The sequence below is a fragment of the Tupaia chinensis genome, unplaced genomic scaffold (genome assembly GCF_000334495.1).
Source record: "Tupaia chinensis unplaced genomic scaffold, TupChi_1.0 Scaffold000215_1, whole genome shotgun sequence".
In the NCBI taxonomy this organism is placed as follows: domain Eukaryota; kingdom Metazoa; phylum Chordata; class Mammalia; order Scandentia; family Tupaiidae; genus Tupaia; species Tupaia belangeri.
The window spans coordinates 4307122-4319534 of record NW_006159690.1 but is presented as its reverse complement, the minus strand read 5'-3'; the positions used below and the strand labels follow the sequence as shown (position 1 = coordinate 4319534).

Genomic DNA, 12413 nt, shown 5'->3' with positions numbered 1-12413 from the left:
TTAAGATTTTTGCTATTTGGCAGAGAGCCAGAGAGAGAGAGAAAGTGAGAAATTACCCCCTGGAAGGGACGGCCATGCCATAAGTCCTTTTCTTCAATTCTCAGGATTTTGGGCACACGCACTAGTGGCTAGTGTAATTTTCCTTTTTTATAAGAATTATTTTATTTAACTTTATTGATTTAAATTTGACCAGAGAAGGAGGGGGGAGAGAGACAGACAGAAAGAGAAAGTGAGAAAGCAAACTGGCAGGTCTGGGACTTGAACCGCAGTTGGCCAGATGGGAGTCTAGGGCTCTTTACTACCACACCACCTGCTGGTCCCAATTTTCAAGTCACTGGGTCTGAGACTTGAACCATGGTTGGCCATGTGGAAGTCCAGTGTCTTCCCACCATACCATCTGCTGGCTCCTTTTCTGGGCATTTTTAAGAGTTATTCTTCCTCACTAATTATAAGCAATTTGATTACAATGTGCCTTATAATTCTCTTCATGCTGTTGTGTCTAGGTTGTTTGAGCTTTTCGATATTTAGGTTTAACGTTTTGCTAATTCTGGAAATTTTTAAGGAACTCATTCATTCATTTATTATTTGGATTGCCCTCTCCTTTTCAGGGACTACAACTATTCCAATATTCTGACTTCTGAAGTTGTCCCATCCAGTGTCGCTGACATTCTGTACATGTTAAGTATTCTTTTTCCCTCTGCTTCATCTTGGAGTTTCCACGGTTACAGTCAAGTTCACTAATCTTTTTTTAATAGTTATTGAATTTTATTTATTATTATTATTTTAAATTTGTTATAGAGCACATGCACTTACCATAGAGAGGGAGGGGAAGTAAGAAACAAAGCTGCCGAGTCTAGCACTTGACCTATGGTGGGCCATATTCAAGTCTAGTGCCTTAACCACAGCCACCTGCTGGCCCCCCGAGTTCACTCACCTTTAACTCTGCAAAGTCTGTCCTTTGTCCTACTCACTGTATATTTCATCTCAGACATCATAGTTTCATCACTAGAAGTTTGATTTGGGTCATTTTTTAAAGATTTTAACATTTCCACTTAACATGTCAATCTTCATCATAACTTCTTGTACTCATGGGACACAGTTAAAAAAATTAGTTTTCCTTACTTCCTTTCTTTTTTTTTAAACTGCCAGAGGGAATGTGCACTCAGCACAGAGAGACACAACAAAGAGAGAAAGAAAGTGAAAGAGAAAGCATCTCCCAATGGGGCAAAGTCACGCCACAATCCCTTCTCTTACATTTCTCTCCATCCTGTCAGGATTTGGGGCACACACGCACACATCCCTGGCAAGTTTTCCAACCTCTCAGGGCCAGACTCAAACTGTGATGGCCATAGGACCAGCAGTTAGTGTAATGGCTATGTCGCTGAACTCCCATGTAGCCGACCATGGTTCGAGTCCCAGACCCGGTGGCGTGTGCATGCATGCCCAAGGTCCCAAAAGGAGAATGGAGAAGAAGGGATTGCAGCATGGCCATCCCCCCTGGAGGGCGATTTCTAGCTTTCTATCTCTCTGCCTCTTTGGTGAATACATGTGCCCTGTAGCAAAACTTCTAAAAAGAAAAAAAAATGCTTATTCAAAATTTTAAAACAAGGGGCCAGCAGGTAGCGTGGTGGTTAAGGCACTGGACACTCCCACATAGCCAATCATGGTTTGAGTCCCAGACCTGGTGGCTTACTTTTTCACTTTGTCTGTCTCTCTCTTTCTCTCTCTGGTCAAATTAAAATAAATGAATAAATAATTAAAATTAAATAAATAATTATTAAAAAAACAAAAAAGGAAATCACATGTCCACTCCCCCAAATTCAGAGAGACAGGAAAATACTAACTTATCTTGTGCCCAGAAGAAAATGTACAAGAATCAGTCAACAGTTCTAATAACTACTAGAAGAGAAAGGTACAATTGGAAAGGATGCACCAAATTCATTAAGTGCTTGCCTCTGGTCATGGAGGGAGAGAAGAAATGGAATCAGAAACTAGAAAAAAACCCTGAATTTCATCTTTATAATGTTCTTTTTCACTATTTTTTTCATCTGAAAAGAAGTCAATAGACCTACATTAGGGCTCTACCATGTATATAGTTTTTAAAGACAAAATACTAACATTTGTCATTTTGGAACTGAATGTTTACATATTGGTTATATCATCCTTCATATTTATTTTCTTTATTATCTCAAAAAGATCATTTTAAACATGTACTTATCAGATTTACACAAAGGGAATAATTGTGTTTAGTCTTTCAATTTCACAGATGAGAGATTGAAATACTGAAATATATATTCCCCCCACAACAGGGGGAAAAACATGTGAGTTTCCTTACTTTCCCAGTCAAAAGTCAAATCACAGAGTATATTCACTAAGTCTAATGATACATCTTTAAAATTAAGTGTCAATGAGACTATGAATGAACACTCATTTTGATATGTAACATTAACATTAGAACATTCATTATGAATAATTCATAAGCTTATAGGAACACTATATTTATTTATGTGATTAAAAATTAAGATACTGGGGCCAGCAGTTAGCGTAATGGCTATGTTGCTGAACTCTGATGCAGTTGACCGTGGTTTGAGTCCCGGACGCGGTGGCTTAAACTCACACGGGGTGCGTGTGCGTGCATGCCTAAGATCCCGAGAGGAGAATGGAGAAGGGATTGCGGCGTGGCTATCTGCCTGATGTCAGTTATCTTCCTGCTGTGTAGATACCTGATACTGAAGGGCAGTATGAGGCTAATGGAAGCCACATCTGTTTACCAGATTTCACCCCAAAAAGATCAGAGAAATTACATGGCACCAATTTTCTCATCTTCAGAGGACTTACATCCTGGTTTCTCGCTTTCTATCTCTCTGTCTTTCTGGCAAGCACACACGACCTATAGCAAGAACCTCTTCCAAAAAAAAAAAATGTTAATATAGTAATACTACCTTCAAAAAACATTGTGAGAGTAGTGTTTATATAATTTTATACTTAAAATGTTCATAGATTAGCTAAATTATGAAAAGACACTCAGATTTTTGCTTTATAATGACTATATGTAAAATCGAAATGAAATTAGGTACTCACAACTGAAATCTTACCTGTTCGTTTATTTCTGTCCACATAGCAATACTTTAACTCATAGTCTTTTAACAAATCATGAACTTCCTGAAAGAAACAAAACCATTAATTCAATAAACATTCAAGCACAGTTACTATTCAATATGGCTCAATTAGCCTACCACCACTACCACCACCACCACTACCAAAATCTTTCATGGGTCCCCGTTACCTATTTAAATTAAAAGCGTGCTGGCCAGCCAGTAGTGTAATAGTTAATGCAGCTGGATCCCACATGGCTGACTGTGTGGTTCACATCCTAGACCTAGTGACTTGTAAAACACACCGGACATATGTGCATGCATGCCCAAAATCCTGAGATAAGAACGGGGGTTTAGAAAGGATTGCACCGTGACCATCTCCCTAGGGAGATGATTGTTCATGTTCCCTCCTTTGTCCTTCTCTGACAAGCACACTTGCCCTAGACCAAAAACTAATGAATTAATTAAAGGCACATAATGTGGAGAGCTGGAGGTAGAAATGAGCTTCATTAGCAATGGCTATGAAAGCGTTTGCATACAAAAAAACCACTGTCTGCCTGTTGTCAGTTATCTTCCTGCTGTGTAGATACCTGATACTGCAGGGCAGTATGAGGCTAAAGGAAGCCACATCTGTTTACCAGATTTCACCCCAAAAAAGATCAGAGAAATTACATGGCACCAGTTTTCTCATCTTCAGAAGACTTAAATCCTAAAGCAACTGGTTTTGCATTCCATTTCCTCTTCCTCCATATTCTGCCCTTTAAAAGAATAAACCTGAGGCCAGTTCCTGGTCACAACTTTTCTCCATCAGAAAAGTTGGGCCCACAAGATCCTGTTTTTTTCCATACTTGTATGTCTTTATGTGTTTGTTGTTGTGTTTATTTCTAATCCACAGCCTTTCCCACTCAGAAAAACGTATTCAGCCAAGCAGGTCCTGGCAACATAAGGCCCACAGATACGGCACCAGTCCACCTCTCCTAATATAACTCCCAACACCACCTTTACCTAAAGTCCATATTCCTGCTTAAAAGAAACATTCACTCTCTCATGAATATATCTACATTTCTGCTTATAATTATACCTTGACCTAGCATGGGGCAAACATGTCCTTGAAGTTCTGGGCCATGGTCTGAAATCAACACTCCTTAGAAATTACTTCTCAGAGGTTCACTTTGAAGCCTTTTCTGATTATTTTCTTCAGAACCTGACCTCTCCCCCTCCTTTTCATTAACAATGCTCATGACTTTATTTATGTCTCGCTTATGGAAATAAGTGTTACATTTATTTTTATCTCTGTAGGCTGTATCTGTAAATAAACGTAGATAGTAAATGGGTTTTTTTGGGGAGAGGTTTTTGCTATATGACGTGTGCACTCACCAGAGAGACAGAAAGCGAGAAATCACCACTCCCACCAGGGTGGGGGGATGGCCATGCTGCAATCCCTTCTCCTCTCAGGATCTTGGGCATGCACGCACATGCGCCCGGCGAGAATCTAAGCCACCAAGTCTCGGACTCCGACCACAGTCGACTACATGAGAGTTCAGTGACATAGACATTATGCCAACTGCTGGTCCTGACAGTAAATCTTAACTTAGATATCCTGGATATGAAAACAACTACACGAAGACATAGTAGGTAGTTCAATTTATTTCCCCTGGCTCTCCAGATTTAAACTAGCTTCTGGTTCTTCCTGCTTCTATTACTACGTCAGCCGAAACTTTTTTTTCTGATAGTATAATTTCTAACCACTTGGCAGCCTGAAAAAGCAGCTTTCCTATTTCCTAATGCTTCCTGTACACTAACAGTATTTCAGTATAGGAACTGTATAGTGGACACTCACATGTACAGTAAAGTGAATATAATTTGTCTTGTTAAACTGATATGTAACCCAAAACTCATAATACGTAACAGACGCAGTTACTAATTTTCAAAGGAATTGGTGTTATCACCTAGGTGGATTCTGACCTCAGATTAGAGTGTTATAGCCAACCTGATATACATTGCAAATGAACTAAACACATACGGGAGCTAGCATGCTAAGCATACAATCAAAAGGGCTTAGTTCTGGGACCAGCAGATGGTGTAGTGGTTACTAGACTCCCACATGGTTGACTGTGGTTCGAGTCCCAGACCCAGAGGCTTGAAAATCACACAAGGCACTTGAGTGTGCATGCCCAAGATCCCAGGAAGAAATGGAAGAGAAGGAATTGCAGTGTGGCTATCCCCTATGGAGAATGATTTCTCACTTTCCCTTTCACTGCCTCTGTTTCTTTCTTTCTCCAGCAAGCACAAGCGCCCTAAAGCAAAAGCCTCTTTTTACATTTTTTTGGGGGGGAGAGGTTTTTCCTATAGGGCACGTGCGCTCGCCAAACAGACAGAGAGACAGAAAGCGAGAAATGGCCACACCGCAATCCCTTCTCCTCCATTCTCCTCTCAGGATCTTGGGCATGCACGCACATGCGCCCGGCGTGAGTTTTAAGCCACAGGATCTGGGACTCGAACCACAGTCAACTACATGGAGGTCCAGCGACATAGCCATTATGCTAACTGCTGGTCCCTTTTTAAATTTTTTTAAAAAGAATTATTTATTTACTTCTATTTGTTATTATTATTATTTAATTTGGCCAGAAAAAGACAGAAAGGGAAAGTGAAAAGGCATGCTGCCAGGTTTGGGACTCGAAACATGGTCAGCTATGTGGGAATCCACAGCCTTTAACCACCACACCACCTGCTGGCCTTGCAAAAACCTCTTTTAATAAAAATGATTAATTCAGGACCAGCAGGTGATGTAGCAGTAACATTCCTAGATTCCCATGTAGTCGACTGTGGTTCAGGTCCCAGACCCGCTGGCTTAAAACTCACACTGGGCATGTGTGCTGGTGTGCCCAAAATCCGAGAGAAGAATAGAGGAGAAGGGATTGCAGTGTGGCCATCTCCACTGAGGGTGATTTCTTGCTTTCTGTCTCCCTGTCTCTCTAGCGAGCGCATGCGCTTTAGAGCAAAGATCTCCCTAGAAAAAAGAAAAAAGAATTATTTTAAAAAAATGCTTAACTCAACAATCATAGTCCTTAATACTGTTGTTTTTATAACCATAATAACTACATAGCTATTATTATAAATAAAAGCTATTTAGTTTTTACTTGGTACAAGTCTCTGACTTCACTTCTTTTTTAAGAAATCAGAAAATTAGAGCAGAGCAATGTCAACTAAATTGTCACGCTCAAATAGCTCAAAACTTACTGCACAGAGATTCATCCGATGGGCCTGGCTCCAGGGAGCACACTCTTACCCTCTAAGCCGTATTATCTATTTCTTCCAGCGTTTAATTTTAAAAATAGTACACTACCATAGTAGTTGCATAAACAGTATCACTAGTGCCCTAATAAGTAATTATAAGAGTAACATGGGAATGAAAAATAAGGCAGGAGTCGAAAAATATTTTCCCTTCTAACCCAATACAGGAAAAAAACAGTGATATAATAGGCAAAGTATAAAAACGTAAAGTTAAGTGGGGGGAAAAAAGGTAATCACCTATTATGAGAAAGATAAAGGTACCGTTTGATAACTCAGTTATTTCTTGGAGAACGTGAAGAGATCCTGAGGTTTGAGATCTGGGTAAGGACCCTCAGATAGGGCTCCATGGATCTCAACTGATCATCTGAATCTCAATGGCTGCCCTTTTCAACCTCTTAACTATTTTCTTTTTTTGAGCAACTAGGGGGTGAAAGTAAGATGACAAGGTTTTTTGTTTGTTTAGAATTATTTAATTTCTAAAAATGTTTATTATTATTTTCTAATTTACTATAGGGCATGTGCCTCACGAAAGAGAGACAGAGAGAGAGGAAGTAAGAAAACAAGCCCCCAGGTCTGGGACTTGAACCATAGTCAGCCATGTGGGCACGGTCTAGTGCCTCAACCACCATGCAACTCGCTGGCCTCACAAGTAGGTTTTAAAAGCTTCACCACCGCACCTCCTCCCAGACAGGGGAGGAATGGAAACTCTGCAGTGATAGGGCTCCACATGGCCTGGGTTCACAAGCAGAGCAAAGCTCCTACTGATTAATTCACTCTGCATGATAAGGTTCTGCTTGGAAGTAGAGAGTTAATCCCCTGAGGCCAGTGAGACTCTGAAGGACGCTTACCTCTGCCAGGAAGTTGAAAAGAAAGAAACTCAGGGCCAGCAGGTGGTGTGGTGCTTAAGGTTGTTGGACTCCCACATGGTCGACCATGGTTCAAGTCCTGGACCTGGCAGCTTGCTCTCCCTCCCTCTCTCTCTCTCTCTCTCTCTCTCTCTCTCCCCATCCTTCCCGCCCTCCCCCCCTCCCTCTCACTCTGTCCCTCTCTGGTCAAATTAAAAAATAAAGTTAAATGAAATAATTCTTACTTAAAAAAAAGAAAAGAAAGAAACTCTTCTTTGACACTGAATACCAGACTCCCAAAGGTAACGTTAGGGACATGGATCTCAGCACTTCCAGAAGAGCATTGAAATGGGACCAGAGCTAACACACATCTTAGGGAGGGCCACGAGCACACAGCTTCAGAGAGTAATGACCTCCCAACCCTACCCCATCCACCCCACGCTGGCAAGAGATGAATGGTCCTGCTGACTGAACAGCAGGTGAAGCTCTGTTTACAATCAAGATTCCATAGCCAAAGGGAGCAGAGGATACAAAAGAGAGCACCTCCAGGGACTAGCAGATGGCATAATGGTTATGTTGCTGGACACATGGACGATCTCAGTTCAAGTCCCAGACCCGGTGGCTTCAAACTCATGTCAGGTGCTGTGCATCTGTATCCAAAATCCTGAGAGGAGAATAGAAGAGAAGGGATTGCAGCATGGCCAACCCCTGGGGGGGTTGATTTCTTGCTTTCTGTCTGTCTGTCCCTCTCTGGTGAGCACATGTGGTCTATAACAAAAATTTCCCTAAAAAAAAAAAGGAAAAGAGAGAGCACCTCCAACCCCACAGAGACTTAGGAATGTGGTACCACCCTCTATTTGGCAGGCATGGCAGGCCCACACTCTCCCTCCTATCAGACTCAAGTCTAGGAGAAGGGCTGCCTGTCCTAACTGTGGTGCCACCCACAGCACAGCTCTTCCGGACCTCCCTGAACTGTAAGCGTGGGCAAAGGAAGTCAGTGGAGGACTGACAGTGAGGAAGGAACCAGATTTCCCCCTCCTGGTCAGAGTGGAGAACACAGCACCATTCCTGACTACCTCTTCATTCTATCTGGTCAGCTAACTTCTAGCAGGAATCTATTCAAAACCAAGCAGCGTCCCTGAACCCCCGGGCACTACAGGTTGCTGTCCTGGATGAGGGCTCTCAGATGGGTTTGCCTCTTGCCCCTCATTGATAACCTTCCCAAGGCTGCATACAGGCATGGTGGGTCACTACCTCTTAGTGTCCCATGCAGGCCACTCAGGGGCTGTTTCTAGCATCTCACAGAGACTTGCCTCTGACCCCTCTTACAAGCTGGCTTATAACTCACACAGGGCATATGTGCGTACATGCCCAAAATCCCAAGAGGAGAATGGAGGAGAAGAGATTGTGGCATGGCCATCCTCCTTGGAGGGTGATTTCTCTCTTTCTGTCTCTCTGTCTCTCTCTGGCGAGCACACACACACACCCCATAGCAAAAATCTCTCTAAAAAAAATAAAATAAAATAAAAATTTAAAAAAAGAAAAAATGACAACAAGACCAGCAGGTGGCATGGTAATTAAGGTGCTGGACTCCCACATGGTTGACAACAGTTTGAATCCTGGATGTGGTAGCTTGCTTTTTCACTTTTTCTCTGTCTCTCTCGTGAGTGCAAATGCTCATATAGCAAATTTTAAAATAATAATAATAAATAAAATTTTTAAATTCTTAAAAAAAACATAAGAACAACATACAGGAAATTCTAGACTCCACTAAGTGGCTGAGTATCAGCAAAATGGGTACTTCAGAAGGTGAAGAGATGGGTAAGAGCATAGAAAATCTCTTTCATTAAATACTATCCAAAGGACCAGTAGGTGGTGTAATGGTTATGTTGCTGGACTCTCATGTAGTTGAGAGCAGTTCAAGTCCCGGACCTTGCGGCTTAGAACTCACACTGGACATGTGTATATGTATGCTCAAAAGGAGAGTAGAGGGGAACCAGCAGTTAGCGTAATGGCTATGTCGCTGGACTCCCACGTAGTCGACCGCGGTTCGTGTCCTGGACCCGGTGGCTTAAAACTCACGCCGGACGCGTGTGCGTGCGTGCCCAAGATCCCGAGAGGAGAATGGAGGAGAAGGGATTGCGGCATGACCATCCCCTCTGGGGGGTGATTTCTCGCTTTCTGTCTCTATGTCTCTCTCTGTTTGTCTGGCGAGCGCACGCGCCCTACAGTGAAAATCTCTCAAAAAAAAAAAAAAAAAAAAGGAGAGTAGAGGAGAAAGGGCTGCGGTGTGGCCATCCTTCTGGGGGTGATTTCTCACTTTCTGTCTCTCTGTATCTCTCTGTTTCTCCATTGAATGCACATGCCCTATTCTAAAGAAACCTCGCTTAAAAATCAAAAAATACTATTCCAAAACTTTCCAAATCTAGAGAGACATACAGACAACCAGATACAGGAAATACAAAGGACACCAAATAGATTCAGTATAAGAGTTGTCCCAAGGCACATCATAGCCAAATTGGCAAAAGGATAAAGACAATATACTCAAAGTGGCGAGAGAGAAACATCAAATTACATACAAAGAATATCCCATCAGGCTAACCACAAATCTCTCATCAGAAACAATGCAAGCAGGAAAGAATGGGGAAACATATTCAAAATTCTGAAAGAAAAAAAAATTTCATCCATGAACACTATACCTAGCAAGATTATCATTCAAATAGGAAGGAGAAATGAAATCATCCCCAGATAAACAAATCATTTACCAACACTAGACCAGCTCATCAAGAAATACTTAAGGGAATACTACATCAGGAAAGCAATAGGGACACAAACAGAGATAAAAAAACACACCAAAAAATTGAGAAAATGACTAACAAAATGGCAGGAATAACACAGCACATATTGATAATAATGTTGAATGTTAATGGACTAAATTCCCCAATTAAAAGACACAGAGCATATACATAAACAAACAAACAAAAAGAATCCACAAAAAAAAACTCCTAGAAATGATAAATGAATTCAGTAAAATGACCAAATACAAACTCAAAATACAAAAATTTATAGCGTCTGAATATATCAATAATGAACAAACAGGCAGAACTGGAGAAAGCAATCCCACTTATAATAGCCACAGTAAATAAGTAAGTAAATGAAGTACCTAGAAATAAACCTAACCAAAGAGATAAAAGACCTCTACAAAGAAAACTATGACAAGGTTAAAAAAAAAAACTGAATATGATTTTTTGAAAAAGGAACGACATCCTGTGTTCTTGGATTAGAAGAATCAATGTAATCAAAATTCTACTCAGATTCATTTACAAATTCAATGCAATTCTGATCAAATTACTGGTAACATTCCTCACAGAAACAGAAAAAAATTCATAAAATTTGTCTGGAATCATAAGAGACTGTATTGCCAAGGCAATATTATCCAAAAAGAATACGTAGGCAGCATCTCACTACCTGATTTCAAAATAGATTACAAAGTGGTAATATTTGAAACAGCATTGTACTAGTATGAAAACAGACAAAGATTATCATTCAAATAGGAAGGAGAAATGAAATCATCCCCAAATAAACAATTTACCAACACTAAACCATAATAGAAACATAATAGAAAATCCAGAAATAAATCCCAAAATAAATATCCAATTGATTTTTGACAAAGGAAACAAGAAAATCTAGTGGAGAAAAGAAGTCTTTTCAGCAAATGGTGCTGGAAGAACGATATTCACGTGTAAAAAAATGAAACTGTACCTCTATCTCTCACCATTAACAAAAATCAACTCAAAATGGATCAAAGATCTAAATGAAAAGCCTCAAACCTTAAAAGTACTTGTGGAAAACATAGAAGAAACTCTTGAAAGCATTAAAGTAGGAAAATATTTCTTGGGTTTTTAAAAAAATTTTTTTGAGAGAGATTTTTGCTATAGGGCACATGCACTCTCCAGAGAGACAGAGAGACACAGAAAGACAGAAAGCAAGAAATCACCCTCTGGGGGGATGGCTACATCACAGTCCCTTCTCTTCCAATCTCCTCTCAGGATTTTGGGCACACACACACATGAGACCAGCATGAGTTTCAAGCCCCCAGGTCCAAGACTTGAGCAGCTGTTGGCCGTATGGGAGTTCAGTGACATAATCATTACACAATCTGCTGGCCCCAGGAAAAGATTTCTTAAATAAGACTCCTAAAAGCACAGGGAACAATTCCAAAAATAAAAAAGTAAGATTACATCAAGCTAAAAAGCTTCTGCACAGCAAAGGAAACAATAGAGTGAAGAGACAACTCACAGAATGGGAGTAAATATTTGCAAACTTACATCTGATAAGAGATTGATAACCAGAATATAGACAGAAATCAACATATAGCTCCTCCACAAAAATAGTAATCCAATTTAAAAATGGGCGAATGAGTTGAACAGACAACTCTCTAAGGAAGACATACTTACGAAAAAACTTACGAAAAAGTGCTCAATGAATCTTATCATAAGGGAAATAGAAATCAAAACCACAATGAGATATCACTTAACCCCAGTCCAAATGACTATGATAAAAAAAACTATTAAAAAAAAAAGAAAACAAGGAATGGTAAGTCTGTGGTAAAAAGGGAACCCTTCTGCACTGCTGGTGGAAACTTAAATGAATACAGCCACTGTGGAAAACAATATGAAGGTTTCTCAAAAATCTGCAATAGAACTACCATATGACCCAATAATAATACTTTCTGGTATTTATTCAAAGCCCAAGAAAATACTGAGTTGAAAAGATGATTGCACATTCATGCTTAGTGCAACTTTATTCAAAATTGCTAAGACATAAAATCACCCTAAATGCTCAACTGACTGAAAAATGTGGCACATATATTATTCACCCATAAAGAACACTGAGATTCTGTTTCAAAGTAATTCAAAAGTGATTTGATTCAAAGTGGATGAATACAGTAGATTTAATGCTAAGTGAAATAAACCAAACTATGAAAAACAGACACTGTATATCTCCCCTTAATATATACCATATGTCTGCTCTCTATAGCAATAACTGAAAGATTCCAAAAATGTAATAATGAGGGCAAGTGTAGCTACCAGAGACTGTATGGGAGTGGGGGTTGGAGAGATGGACTCAGTAAACAGGCAAGAATATAAAGTTCTTTGTTGAAAATGATGTATATGGT

The 12413-nt window shown here is 40.1% G+C and overlaps 1 protein-coding gene across 1 annotated transcript in view; it reads right to left on the bottom strand.

Annotated features, from left to right (window-relative positions):
* The window catches only part of RAVER2 (ribonucleoprotein, PTB binding 2), a 99637-nt gene that overhangs the window by 52198 nt on the left and 35026 nt on the right, over positions 1–12413 (bottom strand). Inside the window, exon 6 of the mRNA XM_006147547.3 lies at positions 3096–3162. Coding sequence (XP_006147609.1) covers positions 3096–3162 — 67 coding nt within the window. The remainder of the gene's footprint in view (positions 1–3095; positions 3163–12413) is intronic.